The following is a 24655-nucleotide window of genomic DNA, read 5'->3' on the forward strand; positions in this document are numbered from 1 at the left end:
CCATCTTATACTCTGGAGTGTAACTGTGGAAATAATTTGTGTCATTTAATCACTATATGACGCACGATGTCCCACATCAAGGTGCCGAAAGCAAAGTGCATTAAGAATTCATCTTTTACACAAAAAATAATAAAACTATGACCCATAAGTAATTTTTACTACACCTTCACCTAATGTTATGCAATGTTGACATAAAACGGCAACGACCTACGTCTTACACATCAAAAGTAATGTGTTCTCAAAGCTGTTGTTGCAGTCTTCACTCCGGACGATGATTCAGTGCCGCTACTCTATCCGGAGCGCAAGCCTGTTTATCATTTTCAAAGAATGGGGTGAAAACGCTATCTATTGACGATCACGCCCCTCAATTACAGATTAGAGATGTATGTATAACTGGATCAGAATCTGAGCCACGTATGTCTGAAAAGGGTGTACATGTGAAACCAAGAAGTGTTTACTAAATGTGAGCTTCACTGGCTAAGGCTCGGGAACACTGAAAATTATTTGTAATCTTATTGTTGGGCTACGGCATGGCTTTAAAGGACGGTAGACAAAGCGTCCTTGTAACACCAGCCGCGCCGCTTCATATTGATCTGTGGTCTGACTATGTTTTACGTCAGATTTAAACACAAAGAGGCACCAGATGATGGAAAGAAGTCCGGAACGCTTGGAGCGACTCTCATATAATAAAAACAAATAATACACAAAAATATCATTACACGACTGCCTGCGGCTGAAAACACAGAATCAAAATAGTTCACAGTGTTTCTGAAACACCTGCAATTTATTTGTGAGGAAATTAGTACTGTAATCTCAGCTCAAGTGTTCGCCCCGATAGCTGAGTGGTGAGCGTGACGGATTGCCGTCCTACGCGCCCGGCTTCGATTCCCGGCTGGGTCGCGGATTTTCTCCTCTCAGGGACTGGGTGTCGTGTTGTTTTCATCATCATTTCATCCCCATCCGGCGCGCAGGTCGCCCAATATGTGGCGTCGAATGTAATAAGACCTGCACCAAGGCGGCCGGATCTGCCCCGCAAGGGGCCTCCCGGCCAAACGCTCACTTCCATTTCCATCTCAGCTCAAGTGCAGTGTATTATTGTTTCTGGTTGTAATTGGCAACCCGTCATAAATTTCTAATGGAGCCCCCGGCTGGAGGCTATCACCAGTACCTCCTATAGAGAGGTGGTGCTGCTATCACCCATTACGTATGACGTAAGGAACATAGGTCTTAGTCACCGATAATGGCTGTTTGCACCAACAAGACACATCACAGTACGTCCTGCAATTAAATTATTTATTGTGAAAAAAATTGAAGCCGTGTTTTGCGATATCAGTACAAACTACACCGAAGCGCCAAACAAACTTGTAGAGGCATGCGTATTCAAATTCAGAGATATTTAAACAGACAGAATACTGCGCTGCGGTCGGCAACGCCTATGTAAGACAAGTGTCTGGCGCAGTTGTGAGATCGGTTACTGCTGTTACAATGGCAGGTTATCGAGATTTAAGTGAGTCTGAACGCGGTGTTATAGTCTGTTCACGAGCGATGGAACATCTCCGAGGTAGCGATGAAGTGGGGATTTTCCCGTATGACCATTTCATGAGTGTACTGTGAATATCGGGAATCCGATAAAACATATCCCACATCGCTGCGGCCGGAAAAAGATACTGCAAGAACGGGACCAACGACGACTGAAGAGAATCGTTCAAAGTGAAAGAAGTGAAATTCTTCCGCAAATTGCTGCAGATTTCAATGCTGGGCCATCAACAAGTGACAGCGTGCGAGCCATTCAGCGAAACATCATCAATAGGGGCTTTCGGAGCCGAAGGCCCACTCGTGTACCCTTGATGACTGCACGACACAAAGCTTTACGCCCCGCCTGGGCCTGTCAACACCGACATCGGACTGTTGATGGTTGGAAACTTGCTGTCTGGTCGGACAAGTCTCGTTTCAAATTGTATCGAGCGGATGGACGTGTACGGGTGTGGAGACAACCTCATGAATTCATGATCTCTTCATGTCAGCAGGGGACTGTTCAAGCTCTGTAATGGTGTGAGAGATGTGCAGTTGGAATCATATGGGACCCCTGATACGTCTAGATACGACTGTGACACGTGACACGTATGTAAGCATCCTATCTGATTACCTGCATACGGTCATGTCCATTGTGCATTCAGACGGACTTGGGCAATTCCATCAGGACAATGCGACAACCCATACGTCCAGAATTGCTACAGAGTAGCTCCAGGGACACTCTTCTTAGTTTAAAACGTCCGCTTGAGCATATCTGGGATGCCTTCCAACGTGCTGTTCAGAAGAGATCTCCACGCCCTCGTACTCTTACGGATTTATGGACAGCCCAGCAGGATCCATGGTGTCAGTTCCCTCCATCAATAGTTCAGACATTAGTCGAGTCCATGTCACATCGTGTTGCGCGTGCTCGCGGTCGGGCTACACGATATTGGGCAGGTGTACCAGTTTCTTTGGCTCTTCAGTGTATTTAATTCTTAGCTTCTATCCAACAACTCACGTACGTGATGGTACGCGAGAACTTTGATCACTTCCGACTATTGAAGCTTTTTGTGCCCCTTTAAACATCGATTACACTGAGCAGCAGTGCTTTGGGAGTGCACACGCTCCTGTGTGATTGGCTGTCGTGAACATTTACGTGCATCGTACGGCCAAAACGATCCGAGACTGATTTCATTCCCGCCGTACAAGCGACATCAGCGCAGTAACAGGGTGTGCACAGATTTTCGGAGGATCAAATTCGTGTCGTTTTCGTGAGTTTTTCATTAACTCCTTAGTTATATTCATGACCTCTCGAAATGTGTGTGCTACAATGACAAAAAATTTTCTTATGAACCTGAGAGCTGGTTGAAATGAAAGCTGAATGTAATTATTCTTGCATCGCTCGAACTGTATTCGAGCATGAATAATGTAATTATGTATGACTGGTAGTATACTATCCGTCAGATGCTGTGAAACATTGAACTCTCACGTCACATCAATTAAAATACAGACTGTTAACATAGTAATGTCGTGAAAACTTACAATTTTCCTTCAGACAGTATAACAATTCTAAGGGTACTAAATTTGTGACAAATGTTAAACTTCACAATATAAGATTCAGTATTTAAGTCTCTCGGCTAAACTTCAGATTTCAACATCTAAAACTTCAGCTGCTACTTTTGCCTTTTCCATAATCTTTTTGTTAATTTTTAAGCTCTTTTATTATTTGAACCGTTCTTTTAAGATTGTCCCCTTCATTTTCATCAGATTTCTTCTCTTTTAAGGCTTCTACTATTTTTGATGTAGCATTCCTCACAGCTAATATCGTTGCATTTGTAATGTCCACATTCAGTAGCACCTCACTAGTAAATAAACCACCTAACGATTGTATTGCATTGTAAACACTTCGTCCTGCTATAATTTTATCTTCTTCTAACTTATCAACTAAGACTTACTTATTAACAGAAAAGCCTCTTTCTACTGCAGTATTTCCATGAAACATGCATATCAGTTTCCGTACGAACTTGATGAACTCATTGGTCGCACTTTGCAGTCAATTCATCAGCATGTGATCAAGTTTGTTGTTCTTCTTAGGATTGAATCATTTCAGTTGTTTTTCAGAATATTCACCAGATATAAGGTACGTCAACTATTGATGGAGTCATGTGGTTCTTTGACACAAATTTTTCCATTGCAATTGTCACTTCAGAATTTCTCAAAATGTAGCTCTTCGTAACTTCGGATGATAAACATCAGCCACCTTTGACTGTGTTTAATTCCACAGAGACGCTTCTCAGCAATTCTTAGATACAGCTTTTGCAAATACCTGTGCACTCATATCCGAAAAAGAGGACACGCTTTTCCGTGTAGTTCTTGCTAGCAGCCGTACTGATTTATCAATGTTGCTCGCCATGTGTGTAGCTTACTATTAACTGGCGCTGACTGCGTTGTTGTCTGCTTTGTCACAGAACTGTGCTGTTGGTATCTGTTTTGTTGCGCTATTTCCCTTGATTTCTTAATTTTACATTTCACTACAAATAGTGATCTCAGTTTCGCTACTACAAAATATTTTATTGACGATTACATCCATTGCGCGCAGTGCTGCTTTCGTGGAAACTCGAAGAGAAAGTTTGTGTTGCCTGCACCACGTGCTTACAATACATGGAGCCGGAGTGTGTCGTCCCTTCACAGCACTCTTCCCCCCCCCCCCCTCCCCACCCCCTTCCGCCACACATACACACACACACTACGCACTGCACCTCTTCCTGCTGCCGTCGCTCTACCAGCCACCCCGTCCCCCCACCAGATGGCAAGTAATAGTCTGCGAGTAGTACACTATTGGCCATTAAAATTGCTACACCACGAAGATGACGTGCTAAGCGAAATTTAACCGACAGGAAGAAGATTCTGTGCAATGCAAATGATTAGCTTTCCAGAGCATTCACACAAGGTTGGCGCCGGTGGCGACACCTACAACGCGCTGACACGAGGAAAGTTTCCAACCGATTTCTCATACACAGACAGCAGTTGACCGGCGTTGCCTGGTGAAACGTTGTTGTGATGCCTCGTGTAAGGAGAAGAAATGCGTACCATCACGTTTCCGACTTTGATAAAGGTCGGATTGTAGCCTATCTCGATTGCTGTTTATCGTATCGCGACATTGCTGCTCGCGTTCGTCGAGATCCATTGACTGTTAGCAAAATATGGAATCGGTGGGTTCAGGAGGGTAATACGGAATGCCGTGCTGGATCCCAACGGCCTCGTATCAGTAGCAGTCGAGATGACGAGCATCTTATCCGCATGGCTGTAACGGATCGTGCAGCCACGTCTCGATCCATGAGTCAAGAGATGGGGACGTTTGCAAGATAACAACCATCTGCACAGACAGTTCGACGACGTTTGCAGCAGCACGGACTATCAGCTCAGAGACCGTGGCTGCGGTTACCCTTGACGCTGCATCACAGACAGAGTGCCTGCGATGGTGTACTCGACGACGAACCTGGGTGCACGAATGGCAAAACGTCATTTTCTCGGATGAATCCAGGTTCTGTTTGCAGCATCATGATGTTCGCATCCGTGTTTGGCGACATCGCCGTAAACGCACATTGGAAGCGAGTATTAGTCATCGCCGTACTGGCGTATCACCCGGCGTGATGGTATGGGGTGCCAATGGTTACACGTCTCGGTCACCTCTTGCTCGCATTGACGGCACTTTCAACAGTGGACGGTACATTTCAGATGTGTTACGACCCGTGGCACTACCCTTCATTCGATCCCTGCGAAACCCTACATTTCAGCAGGATAATGCACGACCGCATGTTGCAGGTCCTGTACGGGCCTTTCTGGATACAGAAAATGTTCGACTGCTGCCCTCCCCAGCCCATTCTCCAGATCTCTCACCAATTGAAAACGTCTGGTCAATGGTGGCTAAGCAACTGGCTCGTCACAATACGCCAGTCACTACTCCTCATGAACTGCGGGATCGTGTTGAAGCTGCATGGGCAGCTGTACCTGTACACGCCATCCAAGCTGTGTTTGACTCAATGCCCAGGTGTATCAAGGCCGTTATTACGGCCAGAAGTGGTTGTTCTGGGTACTGATTTCTCAGGATCTATGTACCCAAATTGCGTGAAAATGTGATCACATGTCATTTCTAGTGTAATATATTTGTCCAATGAACACCCGTTTATTTTCTGCATTGCTTCTTGGTGTAGCAATTTTAACGGCCAGTAGCGTACTATCGTTCGCGTCATGTAAGAAGGCGGCCCAATTTTCGGCTGTTCTGCGCATCCCCCTTCACTAGTCACTGACAGCCAATAACATTCATTCTCTTTCCGAGCAGCTAGCGGCGAGTTACAGCTAGACAGTGAGAATCTGGTTCACACATGCTGCTCTGTTGCCGTACTTAACAACAACCGGATTACTTATTCAACTGTCAATTTTTCCCCCTTTTTTTCTTGCAGCAGTATAGCGGTGAATGTATATCTATAATTGTTTGAGTGCAATCAAGAAAAAGTCACGTGACGGCAATAAATGTGAAGTGCTTCACAAGCAGGCAAGGCGGATTATTTACCGCATTTATAAGTTTTTCAAGCGTGAATTTGAAAGCAGGTCTCCTACGGCAAACATTTGAAAACACAAGAACGGACTCCAGAATCATGTGGTGTCGCGAAGAGAACTGCGAAGAAAATTGTAAACTAAAGTGTCAGAGCTGTAGGAACTCTATAACCGTTGGTTTTGTGTCGCCTGACAAAAATCGAAATCTCATGCAACCTGCAACACAAATGGTTGGTTTTAACAACGATGTTTTGAAGTGCTCCATGAGAATGATGAATGCCCAAAATCATAAAAACGTGTTACAGTTATGCAGGCTTCAAGGGTTAAGAACTTCGTCAATGTAAAGAATTTTGAAAGACGGGATGGGAACTGTGCATGCGCCACAGCGCAGAGCGACCAAACAGTCCACGGCAACATTTGAAGTCCACGCTGCTGGACTGCGTTGCTGCGGACAACAGTCGGGCTCGTTTGCCTGCGGTACATTGTACTATACGTTCAAATCTACGAGGGGAATAATAAACACTAAAAGCAATTTCGATCAGTCGTCATGAGAGAAATATTCATTCACGTCTTGACGACGTTGCGTCCACTGCTCCACAGATTTACTCTGCGTGACGTCGGGAGGCGAGAACAGCTGACACAGCTCTGTGAAGACGTGAAGTAAATTTTTCCTCAAAATGACAATTGTCTAACGACAAGGTCATTGTAACTGCTTGCAATAATTACCATTTATTGCAATTTGAATTGCATTATAAATAAAAATTTAATACACAACAAAATTAACTTCAAGCAAAACCCGAAATCATTATATTTGCTTGACAAATGCTTCAACTCAATACAATTTTTCAAAATGTGTAGTGTGAGTGTGTGTGTGTGTGTGTGTGTGTGTGTGTGTGTGTGTGTGTGACTAAAGTGTAATCAGTGCGTGTAAAAAAGAATTAGTGGTAGGAAAGACTAATGTGAAAGACTGTTGTAAAAATGGTCCGTAAGTTGCCATATCTTTCGCTCTTAACCGGCCTTACGAGTGTTAAGTAACAAGCTCGATATTACAGTGAGAGACCGCATTTATAATATTGAACAAGCAAACAATTAACCATCATCTGCTAATAACTCGAGGGAATACTGACCGGTAACGTCGAAAACCGTCGATATCTCGACAAGTAACAGTTACTGTGCTTTTAGGGTCTTCTCCAGTTCGTGCCTTCAAAATGACAGATTTACATGCGGAATTATCGGACTGCTGACGAATTTATCCAGCTGCATTCTCGCGAGTTAATAGAGCATAGAACATGGTGGGAGAAGCTTAACTTCTCCTTGGGTAATGTGTTGAACAGGTGCGCGGGGTAGCCGTGCGATCTGAGGCGTCTTTCACGATTCGTGCGGCTTCCCCGGTCGGAGGTTCGAGTCCTCCCTCGGGCATGGGTGTGTGTATTGTCCTTAGTGTAAGTTCGTTTAGTTAGTGTGTATGCCTAGGGACCGACGACCTCAGCAATTTGGTCCCATAGTCCTTACCAGCAATTTCCATTTTGTGTTGAACATAATAGTCTGCATAATTTAAAGGATACAAAGTCCTAATGAAAAAGGCTAAGAAGTTGTCATTATTATGTATACAACTGATACGTTGGCAAACACATTTTTTCAACCACAAGTCTTTAAAACTAAGAAATATTATTACTTTGTTCCCAAGTCCACATCATACCACCATCGCCACATGCATTTGAGTGTTTCCGAACAATCTGATTGTAAATTTACGATGATAGGTTAATCGTAATTTTTTTTTTTTTTTTTTTTTTAAGAAGACTGTTGTAATCGAGACCAGACAAAAAAAGAACCGTTTATTCCGAGTCGAAATACGCGTATCAGTCTTTGCCATCCTTACTTCCTCGCACACACATCTCGCGGAATGACCACGACGGAAAAATCAGAGAAATTAAATCTCAACCGGAGGCTTGTCGGCTGTCTTTCCCGTGAATCATTCGCGAACGGGACGCCAAAGCGCGGAAATCGCAGTGGAACCGTCTGCCTCACGCAGCTAGGAGGCTTTTGCAGAATCGATACCGATGTCTGTGTTATATCTGAAGAATGTCGTCAAGCTTGTTTCGTAACGGAAGCTGTAGACAACGCTAGGACAGCGGCGAGCTTCAGCGCCAGTCTTCGTGCTGCTTGCGTACACTTGTTTACCACGGGAAACGCACCAGCCGCCGAGGGAAACTGGACAGACACAAAAACAGGGTCCGGTCCAAAGGCCGTTAACGAGCACCGCTACTGGGGGGGCAGGAGCGCCCGTCTTACTTCCACCCCGTCCCGTCCGCTGCGCGGGGAATACTGCGGCACTCTGCAGCCGCCAGGCAGTAACGTAGCTCCGCCAGCAGACTCTTCCCCTGGCCGTAAGGCGAGTACCGAAAATGTTTCCGGTAGTTGTAAGAGGAACACCCCCGCTCGCAGGAATCACACAACCGTTACCTTAGTCAGCGCCTGTATAGAGCAAACGAGACAACCTCTCGTGATAATGTTTACGCTTCCAAAAACAGACATGCGGGCAGAGTCTCAACCCTGACATTCTGATTCAGAATTGCTGTCGCTTCTCTGCATCGCTTAAGCGCAGTGATGGCGTGTTTCCCTCACTGAGATCACAAATTCCCGTGGCCACAACTGCGATTTTATGTACCGACTGCATCGTTTCGTGACGGACGAGACATTAAAATCCATCCGCTTCGTTACTTACCTCGTCCTAACAGGACCACTATTATATCAGGACATGTTCATAGCGAACATCGACATTTTCGTATTACTTTCTTCTAGTGTCCTCGAGCATTTGCTACCAAATCTATAGATTCCAAATTCGCATTTGGATCGGACTTCGCTGTACTCTTAACATTTCGAAGAACTCATTGCTCGGAGCAATTTCAACTATATTTAAGATTGTATGGTCTATTCTTATTTAACAACGTTTGTAGTCTCTTTTCATATTAACAACTAACAACTGTTCTCAAAGGCGACTACCTGAATCCTAACAAATTTCGTGAAGACACAATAAAATGACAAGGTATTCGTGATACGAGTACAACTTTAAGCGGAGAATTATCTTCAACAACCGTAAAATCATACGGCCCGAAAAATCTTCAAAGCTAAGATCTTTATTAAACGCATTACTACCAGGTCGTTGTAATTAAAGTGCAGCTGCTCACGGGGGTAGGATGTGGACTGTAATTATTGTACGGCAGCGAAACTTGGCAGATATGCTAAAGCACTGATGCAGAATCGATTGACGTTGCAAAAACATTATTTCCAATTTTGCAGTTCTGGCCACTAGGTGCAAATCTGGCGCTGTACAGCGTCTCGTCAACGTGTCCGTTGCTCATGTTGAACAAATTGTGTAAGCGGCGGTTCATAATAAAATCAACATTGCCCCTTCCTCACTTGTTTGACCTCTTATGCTCACGCCTCGTTCTTAATCCATTACATATGAAAAAATTTCTATACTCTTCCTTGCATTCACAGCACCAGATTTGCGCCTGGTGGCCACAATTGGAATTAATTTTTTTCCAGTGTAAATCGGTTCAGTATTGGTCCATTAGACTATCTACCAAGTTTCGCTGCCGTAAGGTAATTACATTCCACACTGGACCTATGTGAGTAGCTGCTCTTTAATTGCAAGTAGCCAGTACATCAAAATCTGCACTTGTGACTGTTGTACCTGGAAAGGTCGCATCAACACGGCCCATGTCGGTTTTTCACTGCTTATCACCTCTGTAAAAATTCAACCTAGCTTTTAGGCAGTTCTCAGTAAATATGAACGACCAACATTCCTTCATTCACGTGACTGCAGTGGTTTGACGCATATTTCTTTTAGCACCTTCTTTTATGCTTTCCGTAGTTCCTTAATTGTTTCTATACTGTTATTTATATTCTCTTAGAGACGGGATCTGCCTATGCAACTAAATAAGAGGCTGTTTGTTTTTATGCCAAACGCATTTCGCTTTTTTTACTTGCAAACCACCCTGTAATACATGTTTTATGTATATAATAAACGTGTTTTCAGCTACACTACAGTATTACTTTTTTTAGTGAGGTTAGGTTAAACTGTTGTTCGGTTCTGCTTATCTTCTTTTTTGGGGAGGGGGGGGGGGTGACGGAGGGGCTCTTGTTCTCACCTGTGTCGCCATGGAATTCTAGGAGCATATTTCACCGAAAACGTGTGTTGGAAGTTTGTGTGAACTTTGAACTGTTTGTAGTATTGTCGACTGTAGCTGTCTTTTTCGGTCGTCTTTTGTTTGCGTTGCGTTATCTGTGTGTATTTCGATATCCACTGGATTGTTTTGTAGGCGCGTGTGCCATTGTCTGTGGTGGGGAATGCTCTGGGGGAAAGGGGGGAAATGAGTGGAAGGAATGAAGTGGGACTGAAATGGATCGAGCAGGTGCAGTCGGTTGTAGGGAAAGTGAATTGTAGACTTTGGTTGATCGGGAGAATTTTAGGAAAGCGTGGCTCATGTACAGGTGAAAACGAGACCGCTTACCGAACACTTGCACGACACATTCTTGAGTACTGTTCGAATGCTCGGGTCCAGCAGAGGTCGGATTAATGGAAACATTGAAGCAATTCAGAGGCGTGCTGCTAGAAGCTTTACCGACTGGTTCGATCAACCCACAAGTATTACGGAGATGGGAATCCCTGGATGGAGAGAGTCTTTCTTTACGCGGAACGTTATTGGCAGCATTAAGAGAACCGAAAGATTCTGCAGCTGCCGACGTACATTTCGCGTAAGAACAGCGAAAACGAGATAAATCAGGACTGTTATGGAAGCATACAGACACTCGTTTTACCGTCACTCCTTTTGCGAGCAGAAGGACCCCCAAAGTGGTGGATGTAGGTGTAGACGTAGATATCTGTTTTGCTGTTTCCTATTCTCTGGAGACATAGGTTTCACATATACGACAAGCTTTATTAAAGTTGTGGTTCCACGCAAATGGCATGGTTGTGGCTGAAACACTACGATGTTTCCGGAGAGCCAATACTGATACGGCGCGCTGTGGGTGTTACGGAGATACGTGATTATTTGCTTCTTTAAAAAAATAACAATAGTTCTTTTAAAACATTAAACATAAATAAAAGGAGCAACAAGCTGTATCAACGAAGTCTTACCCCTGGTTTTGAATTTTTGAGAATTGACTAACGTTCATTGCTCTCACATACCTCTACAATTGATGAGATTCTGTGAGTAATCCCCACCAGTACTCAGTAAACGGTGACAGAAGGCACGTCTCGCTAACACTGTAGAGATGCGAGTACGCAGTGTCCGACAATGTATACGAATTTTTGGACATGACATCCGTTCGATGGTTGGCGCGTCTCCTGCCGAACGGCCGAAAACACCCCGTGAAAGGGCAGTTTCCTGAGATTGCCATTGTGTGGTGCACACAGATCAACTTCAGTGGGGTACGCAAATTAAAGAACCGTTCTCTGGAGTCACATTCAAATCTTAACAACAACAACAACAACAACAAAAAAGAAACCTTCACGCAGGATTGGGGTTGTTGCTGTTGGTCTTTATGACGCGTTCATAAGGACTGGTGTACCGCTCGTATCCACGTTACACGGCGAAGGAGAAGTAGTGGTAGAGGATACTAATCGGCACGAACCAAAGACGAGTGTTGCACCTCGAGCGGCTCCAAATCCGACAGGAACTACTGGTCTCAGTGCAGGCCCATCTCACACTGTTTCCGAGAGACACCCCGAAGCGAATTGCATGCAATGGGCATTTGGAGTCAGGTACTTCGTCAAAGGTGATCAGTCACTGTATCATACAAAGCTGTACATCTTAAACGGGCCAGACAATACAGGAAAAGAATAGGAGGTGACTGGAAGCATGTAGCGTGTTCAAAAGAGTCCTGATTTTGCTTCTGTCCAAATGATGTAAGACGTCGAATGCACCAACAGGTTCTTCTGTGATATTATGGAAGTGTTTTCGTACCACGATTTGGCCGTACTCATTCATGTTACCGAGATCATGAAACAGAATGTTAGCTTCAGCATTCGTGGGGACTAAGTGTTTCCTTTTCTTTTACACATTCATTCATGATGAGTGTCTTGTGAAGACTGGGCTGGACGAAAACGTTCCCGGTTTGAAAAACATTCAGGAATCCCATCGCATCTCGACTGGCCCGCTAAATCACTCTCTCTTAATTCGACATAAAAGGTACGGTGTGGGACTGTTCGAAATAACGAGTTAAACGTGGTGTTCAGCATTTGGGAGCTCTGTGGCATCACGTCGCGATCAGCGGCTCCCGCTGGATGAGCCATACCTGAAGGAACTTAGGGCTTTACTTCCTCGCCGAAGTAAAATAAGCGAAAAATATACCTGTTCAAAAAAGCACATAAAAATTCACTTGACGCCTTCCTGAGAGACAATCTCCATTCATTGCAAATTAATAATATAAGTGTAGACCAGATGTGGCTTAAATTCAAAGAAATAGTATCGGCAGCAATTGAGAGATTTATACCAAATAAATTAACAAACGACGGAACTGATCCTCCTGGGTACACAAAACGGGTTAGAACACTTTTGCAGAACGAACGAAACAAACATGCCAAATTTAAACAGACGCAAAATCCCCAAGATTGGCGATCCTTTACAGAAGCTCGAAACTTAGCGCAGAGTTCAATGCGAAACGCCTTTAACAGTTTCCACTACGAAACTTTGACCCGAAACCTGGAAGAAAATCCAAAGAATTTCTGGTCGTATGTGAAGTATGTTAGCGGCAAGAAACAATCAATGCCTTCTCTGCGCGATACCAATGGAAATAATATCGAAAACAACGCTGCCAAAGCAGAGTTACTAAACACAGTCTTCCGAAATGCCTTCAAAAAAGAAGACGAAGTAAATATTCCAGAATTCGAATCGAGAACAGCTGCCAACATGAGTAACGTAGAAGCAAAGATCTTCGGAATAGTGAAGCATCATAAACCACTTAATAAAACCAAGTCTTCTGGTCCAGACTATACCAATTAGGTTCCTTTCGGAGTATGCTGATGCATTAGCGATTTCAGGAAGGCTTTTGACATTGGATTTCTGGCGTTCCCCAAGATAGTGTTATAGGCCCCTCGCTGTTCCTTATCTACATAAAGGATTTGGGAGACAATCTGAACAGTCTTCGGTTGTTTGCAGATGAATCTGTCGTTTACCGACTAATAAAGTCATGAGAAGATCAAAACAAACTGCAAAACGATTTAGAAAAAATATCTGAATGGTGCGAAAAGTGGCAGTTGACCCTGAATAACGAAAAGTGTGAGGTCATCCACATGAGTGCTAAAAGGAACTCGAACTTCGGTTACACGATAACTCAGTCTCATCTAAAAGCCGTAAATTCAACTAAATACCTAGGAATTACAATTACGATCAACTTAAATTTGAAAGAACACATATAAAATGTGGTGGGGAAGGCTAACAAAAGGCTGTGTTTTATTGGCTGGACACTTAGAAAATGTAACAGATCTACTAAGGAGACTGCCTGAACTATGCTTATCCGTCCTCTTTTAGAATACTGCTGCGCGGTGTGGGATCCTTACCAGATCGGGCTAACGGAGTACATCGAAAAAGTTCAAAGAAAGGCAGCACATTTTGTATTATCGCGAAATATGGGAGAGAGTGTCACAGAAATGATACAGGATCTGGGCTGGAAATTATTAAAAGAAAGGCGTTTTTCGTTGCGACGGAATCTTCTCACGAAATTCGAATCACCAACTTTCTCCTCCGAATGCGAAAATATTTTGTTGACACGAACAACGAGCACCAAGATAAAATAAGGGAAACCACAGCTCGTACGGAAAGATATAGGTGTTCATTCTTCCCGCGCGCTATACGAGATTGGAATAACAGAGAATTGTGAAGGTGGTTCGATGAACCGTGTGCCAGGCACTTAATTGTGATTTGCAGAGTATCCATGTAGATGCAGATGTAGAAGGTCATTAACAGGAGCAGAGACGGAGTTACACGGTATCCGTGTAACTTCACCTGCGGATGATTAATCTGCTGTGCTTATTAACTATGTTGGGAAATCTTAAGTGGAAAAGACAAAGAAACAATTGAGTCAGAATTAGAGGTCTGCACTGGTAGGCTAATGATAGTGCGACTGAACGCGGGAATTGGAAAATCCGGTTCTGAGTTCCAGCCAGGCGCACATTTTGATTGGACACGACATATTTTATAGAAATAGTTCAGGGCCCGCTACTTCGCTCGTGTAGAGCGTATAGTCTGCACAGACCTTTTTATTTTTCTTTAATGGTGTTTTTATGGTGTTCACGAATTGCAACATCTTGTAAGCTATTGTTAATACTGCGTTTTGATTTCTTGTTGAGATATTTCCTCAGAAAGTTTCATCCGCTAGCATGCTTATTTCTTACCAAGAAATGGAATACCGATTCTCATGCAGTTAGTTACCTCTGATGTTTTAATATAAGGAAATGTTTTCTTAAATATTTTTATCCCGTACTTCACTCCCTTAGGGGTTGAACTTCCAAGAACACTGAAACTAGTATATTTTTAATTTGCAACAGAGAAGTAATATTGCAATTTTCATAGAAGTAGTTTTAAAATGCTTTAGTCGGCCTTTGATAATGATTTTTTTTCGAACAAATTGCCGATCTATAATAAGCCCTTAGTGGTTGAATTTCTGAAAATGCTGATACACGTCTTATTATTTCTACCTGAAAAAAAATTGTAGTTCTACCTTCAAAATTCCCGTAACATCGACATATTGTCAAACAGCTATTTCAACCCCTTATGAGTGAAACATAGAACAATCCCTTCTTAAATGAAGCCTACGGTATAAGATCAATACCCTCCCCAAATTTAAAAGTCTCTGTCCTTAGCGGCTTTGGCTTGGCGACATCGAGTCAGTCAGTCAGTCAGTCAGTCAGTCAGTGCATTGGCCTTTATATAGAGAGACTTTAAGCTCGTGAGTAATCATATTTTGAGATACATGCTGCCTGACAAAAATGGTGAAGCGCCCATAAAGCATGGTAAAACGCCCATGTAACTTTGTACACGCGCACAGCTTCGGTGGATACGTAAACTATTAGAGTTACAATCCTCTCTGACAGGTGGAGCGGCCAGCAGAGGGCATTCATCTTTTCCGCGTTTAATGTGGTTCCCAGTTCTGGTAGGTCGTACAAGGGACGTGAACAGTGTCAGACGTTGAGAACTGCTGTGAAGGACACGGAGATGCCGCGTACTCTTGTTGGACAGCGCTATCGGCACCTGAGACAGTTTGAAAGAACCTTCACACTAATTTTACAGCTGAACCTAAAAAATTCTTTGACCGAGTCATTAATAAGACAGAAATTGTATTTTCGCCCCAAGAGGAGTCTCTCCTCTTGAAAGGATTAAAATTTAATTTCGAGCCTAGCACCGCAAATCCGAAAGTTCTAGAAGACACAATAGTTGACTTGAAAATCGGTCTAGATTATGCCAAAATGCCTAACGAGAAACAAACCCGATTGGCGTATGAGGCCTGCAAAATTATGAGTAATGTCGCACACAGTGCACATAAAGACGATAAGACAAATAAGGTTTTAAAGAGTATTAACCGCAAACTAATACAAAAGGATGCTATTGTCACCAAAGCCGATAAGGGGAACTCTGTAGTTATATTCACAAAGCAAGAGTACATAGACAAAGACTGAAGGTTTTTTCAATGACAACGGGATAGTTATGCGTAACAAAGACCCATTATTACTCTCCAGAAAGAAATTAGAGCTGGGATCCAAAATACTAAAAATTTGATAGGAGAGTTCCGGAAGAAGGGGCTGATAAACATGAATCCCAAGACTCCTAAATTGAGAAATCAGTTTAAAGTTCATAAGTTAAATCATCCAATTCGCCCTATCGTTGACAGTACGGGAAGTGTCTATCATAAGCTGGCGAAATACTTGCATACTAAGATTAAAGAAAATTTCGTTTTTAGTAAAAACTATTCCGTTAAAAATTCCATTCATTTAGATACCAGTTTACGCGAGGTATCTTGTTCTGAAGATTCTAAACTAGTATCGTTTGACGTAACAAGTTTATACATTAATGTACCGGTCGACCACACACTGCAAATACTAGAGTGCAATTTGCGTCACCATAAAAAACTTTCGGATAAAGAGGTCAATGAGTTGATGATGTTGCTACGGATCGTTTTAAAACACAACTACTTTACATTTGATGAGAGATTTTACTTACAACCAGCAGGTTTGGCTATGGGGAGCCCCCTAGCTGGGATTTTATCAGAAATTTTTATGAACTACTGAGAGTCTGATTTTTTTGCCAGTGACAGAGAGATTCTTAGGAGAATAAAATTTTACAAAAGATATGTCGACGACATTCTATTAATCATTGATGGTTCTCAAAGTGATGTAGACCATATTTTTTCGATTTTTTAATGAGCTTCACCACAATATCAGTTTTACAATTGAGCGAGAATCCGATACTAGGTCATTAAATTTTTTGGACCTCACTTTAACTGTGGTTGACAACCGCATTAAATTTGATATTTTTCGGAAAAATACGTTTTCCGACAATATAATACCTGCAGACTCGGCCCATCCGTACACCCATAAGATGGCCTTTTTTAATTCTAACATTCACAGAGTTACAGCTATCCCTCTTGCACCAGATGCGGTAGAAACTGAACTGGTTACAATTGAGAATATTGCTATAAACAATGGCTATAGGCCTCGGTTGGTGAGACAGATGTATGACAAGAAAATGAATAAAAATAATATTACGTCTTCCACCCTAGGGGATGCGTTAGATGACAAACAAGTGGCAACGATATCTATCCCTTACATAGGCAATATAAGTTACAAATTGGGATGTTTACTCAGAGTCGATGTCGCAGTGGTCCGATGTTGGGCTGCGTTGGAACGTGAAGACGGGCCCACTCGCCGCCACAGTTCTGCTCGACCACGCCTGACCACCACAAGGGAGGGTCAGCGGGAACACCGCGACGCCTCCACATCCGCCAAGAAGCAGCGGGCTCCCTGCAACGTTGCGTCTCATCCCGCACCACTGCTCGCGGACTGGCAGCAGCCGGGCTACGGAATTACCGCCCCACGTGCAGCCTGCCGTCAACACCGCAAGCCGAACGGCTTTGTTCGGAGTGTTGACCTGCACAGCCTGCTGACGAATGGCGTCACTCTGTGTCCGGCGACGAATCGCGGCTCTGCCGGTACCTCGGATGACCACCGTCATCGTGTAGTACAGTGACCTGGGCAGAGGCACAGCGGTGTCACTGCTGGCGTAATGCTGTGGGGAGGCACCTGGTATGACTTCAGGCCACGCCTGGCCGTGACTGAGGGAGCTCTGATAGCACGACACCAGGTCACGGACATCCGGTGTCCCTGTGTGTTACCCGTCAGGCCACAGTATCGTCGGGCCATCGTTCAGCAGGACAAGGGAAAAATGGAAATGATCGTACGGCATTGTTGGCCGGGAGTCCCCATTCGGGGATGTTCGGCCGCCGTATCGGAAGTCCTTCGTAGGTGACGCCACGCCGGCGACTTGCGAGTCGATGATGATGAAATTGACGAAGGAGGACACACAACACCCAGTCCCTGCCGGGAATCGAACGCGGGCCCCGATAACTCTACCGCTACGCTACGGAGGCGGACAACAGGACAATGTTTGTCGACAAACAGTACGTGTCTCTGTGAAATGTGTTGTGCGGCAGCTCGGATGTCAGTTCCGTCTCCAGGATATCGAGAACCAGTTACAACACTTTTGTGAGACAGCGTGCCTCGGCAGACGGTACAACGGCTTTACGATACCCCCCCCCCCCCCCCCCCCCACCGACCCAGTCAGCGCATCGAGGCCAGGGATGATGCGACAACGTACTCACGAGTGCGCTTATACTGCCAAGCTGTTCGTAAATTTTACTTTTATTTTGTAATCACTGAATTAACATCAAGTGCGCTTTCAAAGCGTGAAATTTCATTTCGTTTCCTCCTCTCCTTCTGGGAGTTTCACTTTTTTTTTTTTTTCAGGCGGTGTAGTAACATTTGACCATTTTCAAAACTAGAAAAGCGAAACAAATATTAATCTTCATTGGTCAAGATGAAAGATGTTGTGAACTATCTGTAGTGACAGGTGAAAGCAGCGTGCCTCCGCTCTTGCCGGCAGGTACGGCCGGCCGGACGTGGAGCTGCTGTACGCGTCGGGGTCGCTCAACTCTGACGGCGGCGGCGCCCTGCGGAAGGGCTTCGGCATCAGCGACGACTTCTACGAGCGCATGTACCGCTCCGTCGACAACAGGGACTCCTGGACCATCTGGCCGCTGCTCATGCACCCGCGCAGCCGAGGACGGGTACGTGCACGGCGCGAGGTACAAGCCGTCTCGTGGCACACGAAACCCTATGTGACGTTTCCTTTCTACTTACACCATGCTGCGACGAAGGTGACGTAACAGGGAACACTGTATATATAACGATTGTTCCCCTTTAGGAGAGCGATTGAACTTGAATTCAAAATTTCATCTTCGGATGTTTTTCTTCTTTGCTTCCCAAAACCTCCTCATCCTCTCAGAATGCCCCTTCTTCCGTTGCTCTGTCCATTTTTTACCTGGCTGACGCGATGTCCTTTCCCCAAACTTCACACTTGATTTTATGCCGGCACTCGGTGCGATCTTCGAGATTTTTTATGTTGATCTGCTGTAGATCCCTCTGGACTTCTTTCAGCCATTCTGTGACACATTTACTCCTTGTTATAATATTGAATAATTTCTTTGCTGCTCTAGAGTCTTCCATCCTGTAGATGTGTGTATAAAATTTGCCTCGGCGCTTTCTGATTTCATCTGTTACTATGTTGATCTTTCTATAAAGTTCGTTTTGTGGTCTCTTCATCCAAATGCCATTTTTGTTAATTGGACCGTAAATCTTCCTGAGAATTTTTCTTTCCTGCTTTTCTATTTCCTTAATTTTTGAATGACCATCAATCACCATTGTTTCAGCTGCACAGATTGCTTCTGGCAGAATCACTGTTGTACAGTGCCTTAATTCTGCGTCTGTCGAAATCCACTTCTTGTTGTAATGCGCCCATGTTAGCTTGTAGGCCTTCTGGAGCCTGGTGATTCTTTGTTCACTGGCAATTTGGTTTAATCCTGAGGACTGTATAGTTTCACCGAGGTATTTAAAATGGCAGAATTGTGCTATTTTACCATATTTTGTTATTAAAGGGGATTTATTTTCTGGCTGCCTTTCCATACATTGGGTTTTTTTCATAAGATATCTGTAATCCGGTTTTTTGTGAAATTTCATGTAGTTTTTCCACCGCGTGAATCGCTTCTGTTCTGTTATTGGTGATAATTGCAATATCGTCAGCGAAAGCAAGGCACTTGACTTTAATTTGGTTCTCTTTCTTGATACCAATTAGGATACCCTATACGTGAGGCGTATATATATATATATATATATATATATATATATATATATATATATATATATATATATATATATATATATCCTAATTTGTATCAAGAAAGAGAACCGAATTGAAGTCTATATTTTATTATTATGTGCGATTGGACCCATACGGATCACGCAAAGCTTTTGCGATTCAATTTTTTAATTCTCCAAACTTCTCTCATTCTTTCCCCATGAATTCTCTTTCTTTCCTCTGTCCATTTTGTCCCCTGTCTCTTGCAAACTTCATTCTCGGGTTGTACTTTCCAACTATTGATTTTTTGCCTGTATACATTTCTGTTTATAACTTCTAGAGAATTTATTTGTGCATTTGCTAGATCTGTTTTGGTTTCTTGTATCCAGGGTATGGTTTTCAATTTTTCAATGTATATTAAAATTTTGTGGGAGAGTCTGGGTGTTGGGAGTCTGTGGATATGACTGTAAAATTTTAGTCTTCTTTTCCGGATGTCTGCGGCGAGGTTAGATAATTTTTCTGTAGTTTTCCGAGACTGTAACCTGTATCCATCTTCCGTTCTTTTTGGGCCAAGAATCTTTCTGATAATTTTGCGTTCCTCTTTCAGGATGCCTTCCAGGTCGCCTTTTCTATGGAGTGTGAGTGTTTCGCTGGCATATAGTGCTTCGGGCTTGATTACTGTATTGTAGTGTCGAATTTTTGAGTGAATGGAGAGACACTTTTTATTGTAGATGTTGTGGGTTTTCCAGTATGCTCTTTTGCTCTTTTCAATTTTTGCAGTCGAACTTTTTGTGCAGTTTTCTCTCCCCCTGTGGGTTCTAGGACCTCGCCTAAGTATTTAAAGAATGGAACTCTCTCAATTTGTCCATATTTTGTAGTCAGTTTTTGAGTTTCAAATTTTGAGAAGGTGAATTTGGTTTTTTGGAAGGAAATTTGTAGCCCAACTTTTTCGGCGCATTCTTTGAGAATGTCTATCTGTTTAATTGCTGTGGTCTCGTTTTCTGCTAGAATGGCCACGTCATCTGCAAATGCCAAGCATGAAATTTTAATACCATCTTCAGATCTTCCTAGTTGTATAAGCTTCCAGTAATTTTGATTCTTCAGTTCTTTTTCCCATTCTCGGATGACTTTGTCTAAGACAAGGTTGAAGAGGAGTGGAGACAAGCCGTCACCTTGTCTGACGCCGGTTTTGATCAGAAAGGGCTCTGATATTTCACCCAGGAATTTTATCTTAGAAGTTGTGTTTGTGAGCGTTTCTTTGATAAGGTTTAGGGTTTTCGGATCGAGTCCTAGCTCCTCAAGGATAATAAAGAGAGATTGCCTATCGATTGAATCATAGGCCTTTGCGAAATCAACAAAGGAACAAATGATCGGACTGTTTCTGACCGCTTTGTATTTTAGTGTTGTCTTCAAATTGAAAATTTGTTCTGCACAGGATCGGTGAGGGCGAAAGCCAGCTTGGTATTCACCAATACTGTGTTCGAGTTGTTCTTCTGAGAGGATTTTATAAGTGACTTGGAGAAGGGAGATTCCTCGATAGTTGTTTATATCTGCCATGTCTCCCTTTTTATGCAGTCGATGAATTAGGGCGCATTTCCAATCTTCTGGTAGTTTTTCTGTCTGCCAAATGTCTGTGATAATTTGAGTGAGTTCTTTGAGGGAATTTGGTCCAAGATTTTTAAGTAGTTCTGCAGTGATATTATCTTCTCCCGATGCCTTGTTGTTTTTCAGTCTATGAATATGTCTTTGGATCTCCTCTAGTGTAGGTGGTGGGGATTCTGGATTTGTGTAGATAGCAGTTTCTTGAGGGAATCTTGAAGAAGGTTCAGGGCAATTGAGGAGTCCGGAAAAGTATCTTGCCAGCTCCTCACAATTTTCCCGATTTGTGAGCGCTAGTTTTCCATCTGGTTTTCTGAAACATAGATTTCGTGAGCCGTATCCGTTGATTCTCCCAGCAAAGGTCTTATAGAAGTCTCGTACATTATAGTTACGGAAATTTTCTTCAATAGACTCACACTGTTCCTTGAGGTACTTCCTCTTGACTTGTCTGATTGTTTTTGCCACTTGTCTTCTGGTGTTGTGGAAGTGATCTAGATTTTCTGGGGATTTTTTACTGTTATACTTCAGAAAGGCTTTCTTTCTTTCTTCCAGCGCTTTTTCACATCCAGAGTCCCACCAGGGGTGTTTTGTGTTCTTTTTCAATGGGATCAGTTCTTTTGCCTTCTTTGTAATTTTTGTTCGAAATTTTTCCCAAGAGTCAGCTGGTTCCTTTTCCCACTCCTCCTCCAGATTGGTTTCTTTGATTGTTCGTGTGTCAAATTTCATCATGTGTGTTTTCTTCGGATAGAATTTTTTTGGGGTGAATTTCACTTTAATGCGTGTTAAGTAGTGGTCTGAGTCAATGTTCGCCCCTCTGCGGACTTGGACATCATGGATCTCTTTCTGTACGAAATAGGAGATGGCAATGTGGTCAATCTGATATTCGCCGATCTCTTGTATGGGGGACCTCCAGGTCTTTTGTTTTCTAGGTTTTTTTCTCAAAGATGTAGACATTATTTTTAGATTATTTTGTTGGCATAGTTCAATAAATCTCAGTCCGTTTCTGTTGGTGAATCTGTGTGCTGGATATTTTCCTACAGTTTTTTGGTGTCATTATATATATATATATATATATATATATATATATATATATATATATATATATATGTGTGTGTGTGTGTGTGTGTGTGTGTGTGTGTGTGTGTGTAAATTACCGAACTATCAGTTTAATAAGTCACGGCTGCAAAATACTAGCGCGAATTCTTTACAGACGAATGGAAAAACTGATAGAAGCCGACCTTGGGGAAGATCAGTTTGGATTCCGTTGAAATGTTGGAACACGTGAGGCAATACTGACCCTACCACTTATCTTAGAAAGTAGATTCAGGAAAGGCAAACCTACGTTTCCAGCATTAGTAGACTTAGAGAAAGCTTTTGACAATGTTGACTGGAATACTCTTTTTCAAACTCTGAAGGTGGCAGGGGTAAAATACAGGGAGCGAAAGGCTATTTACAATTTGTACAGAAACCAGATAGCAGTTATAAGAGTCGAGGGGCATGAAAGGGAAACAGTGGTTGGGAAGGGAGTGAGACAGGGTTGTAGCCTATCCCTGATGTTATTCAATCTGTATATTGTGCAAGCAATAAAGGAAACAAATTAAAAGTTCGGAGTAGGTATTAAAATCCATGGAGAAGAAATAAAAACTTTGAGGTTCGCCAATGACACTGTAATTCTGTCAGAGACAGCAAAGGACCTGGAAGAGCAGTTGAACGGAATGGACAGTGTCTTGAAAGGAGGATATAAGATGAACATCAACAAAAGCAAAATGAGGATAATGGAATGTAGTCGAATTAAGTCGGGTGATGCTGAGGGAAATAGATTAGGAAATGAGACACTTAAAGTAGTAAAGGAGTTTTGCTATTTGGGGAGCAAAATAACTGATGATGGTCGAAGTAGAGAGGATATAAAATGTAGACTGGCAATGGCAAGGAAAGCCTTTCTGAAGGAGAGAAATTTGTTAACATCGAGTATAGATTTAAATGTCAGGAAGTCGTTTCTGAAAGTATTTGTATGGAGTGTAGCCATGTATGGAAGTAAAACGTGGGCGATAAACAGTTTGGACAAGAAGAGAATAGAAGCTTTCGAAATGTGGTGCTACAGAAGAATGCTGAAGATAAGGTGGGTAGATCACATAACTAATCAGGAGGTATTGAATAGAATTGGGGAGAAGAGAAATTTGTGGCGCAACTTGACTACAAGAAGGGAGCTGTTCGTAGGACATGTTCGGAGCACCAAGCGATCACCAACTTCGTATTGGAGGGCAGCGTGGAGGGTAAAAATCGTAGAGGGAGACCAAGAGATCAATACAACAAGCAGATTCAGGATGATGTAGGTTGCAGTAGGTACTGGGAGATGAAGAAGCTTGCACAGGATAGAGTAGCATGAAGAGCTGCATCAAACCAGTCTCAGGACTGAAGACGACAACAACTCTTGTAACACTACTAGTTCTCGATTGCTGAAACTGTTCTTTGGATTAAGCAAGCAGCGTAAAATTAGTTGGTGGCGTTTCCCAACGGCTTCTTTTAGTCGCACAGTATAAGACAATCACCTCTTCGTCTTACGAATTACTCTCCAGTTTAGTTTCAGTTATGTCATGTTCCGTAGATCATTTTCACGATTATTTTATCGGTACGATATGGAACGTGTTAGATTACAAGAAACACACACACACACACACACACACACACACACGCGCGCGAATAGTGCTAACATTAATATTACTGAAATTTTTCTACACATGCAACTACATTTAGAAGTACAATTTTTTTACCACTTCTGAAACAGAAACTCGTCCATGGAATAGAAGGAGTTGTCCAAAACAAATGATTTTTAGATTTAAAACTTGATCTGCTACCTGCCATGCACTTAATGCTGTTGGGCAAATGATCAAAGATTTTTGTTGCTGGATAATGTACTCCTGTTTCAGCAACTGACAGCTTCAGTAGCGGATAGGAAAGGTCATTTTTTCCTCCACTGTTGTACGTATGAACATCACTGTTCTTCGCGAATTGATGTTGATTATTTATAACGAATTTCATTAGCGGATATATGTACTCTGATGGTGCAGTTAAAATACCTAACTCCTTGAAAAGGTGCCTACATGACGTCCCTGGGTGAATACCACTAGTTATTCTCACATAGCTCTTCTGTGCAATCGGTGCTGCATGTCTAAGTGATGAGTTACCCCAGAAAACTATTTCACAAGACATTGAGTGGAAATATGCAAAGTACGTTAGGAGGCTGATCTGTTTATTACCAAGACTAGCGATTATACGAAGAGCGGAAGAAACTGAACTTAATTATTTGAGAAGCTCAGTACTATGCTTCTTCTAGTTCAAGTTGTCATCAATGTGAACACCCAAAAATTTGGAGAAATCTACCCTGTTAACTGAGCCCTGTTCATATGCTACATCAATTGTCGGTATGGCTCCATTCTGTGCACAGATTTGGACATAGTGAGTTTTTTTTTTCAAAATTAAGGGAGAGTCCATTTTCTGAGAACCACTAAAACTGGACACAGTGACACAGTGACACAGTGAGACGCACCTCTCGTCTGTCCTCGGAACTTCAGTGG

The 24655-nt window shown here is 42.9% G+C and overlaps 1 protein-coding gene across 1 annotated transcript in view; it reads left to right on the top strand.

The window, feature by feature from the left end:
* LOC124711479 (glucose dehydrogenase [FAD, quinone]-like) overlaps positions 1-24655 on the top strand; it is a 92380-nt gene that overhangs the window by 63495 nt on the left and 4230 nt on the right. Inside the window, exon 7 of the mRNA XM_047241587.1 lies at positions 18231-18414. Within this exon, the coding sequence (XP_047097543.1) occupies positions 18231-18414 (184 nt within the window). The remainder of the gene's footprint in view (positions 1-18230; positions 18415-24655) is intronic.

This window comes from Schistocerca piceifrons, chromosome 8 (genome assembly GCF_021461385.2).
Source record: "Schistocerca piceifrons isolate TAMUIC-IGC-003096 chromosome 8, iqSchPice1.1, whole genome shotgun sequence".
NCBI classification, from domain to species: domain Eukaryota; kingdom Metazoa; phylum Arthropoda; class Insecta; order Orthoptera; family Acrididae; genus Schistocerca; species Schistocerca piceifrons.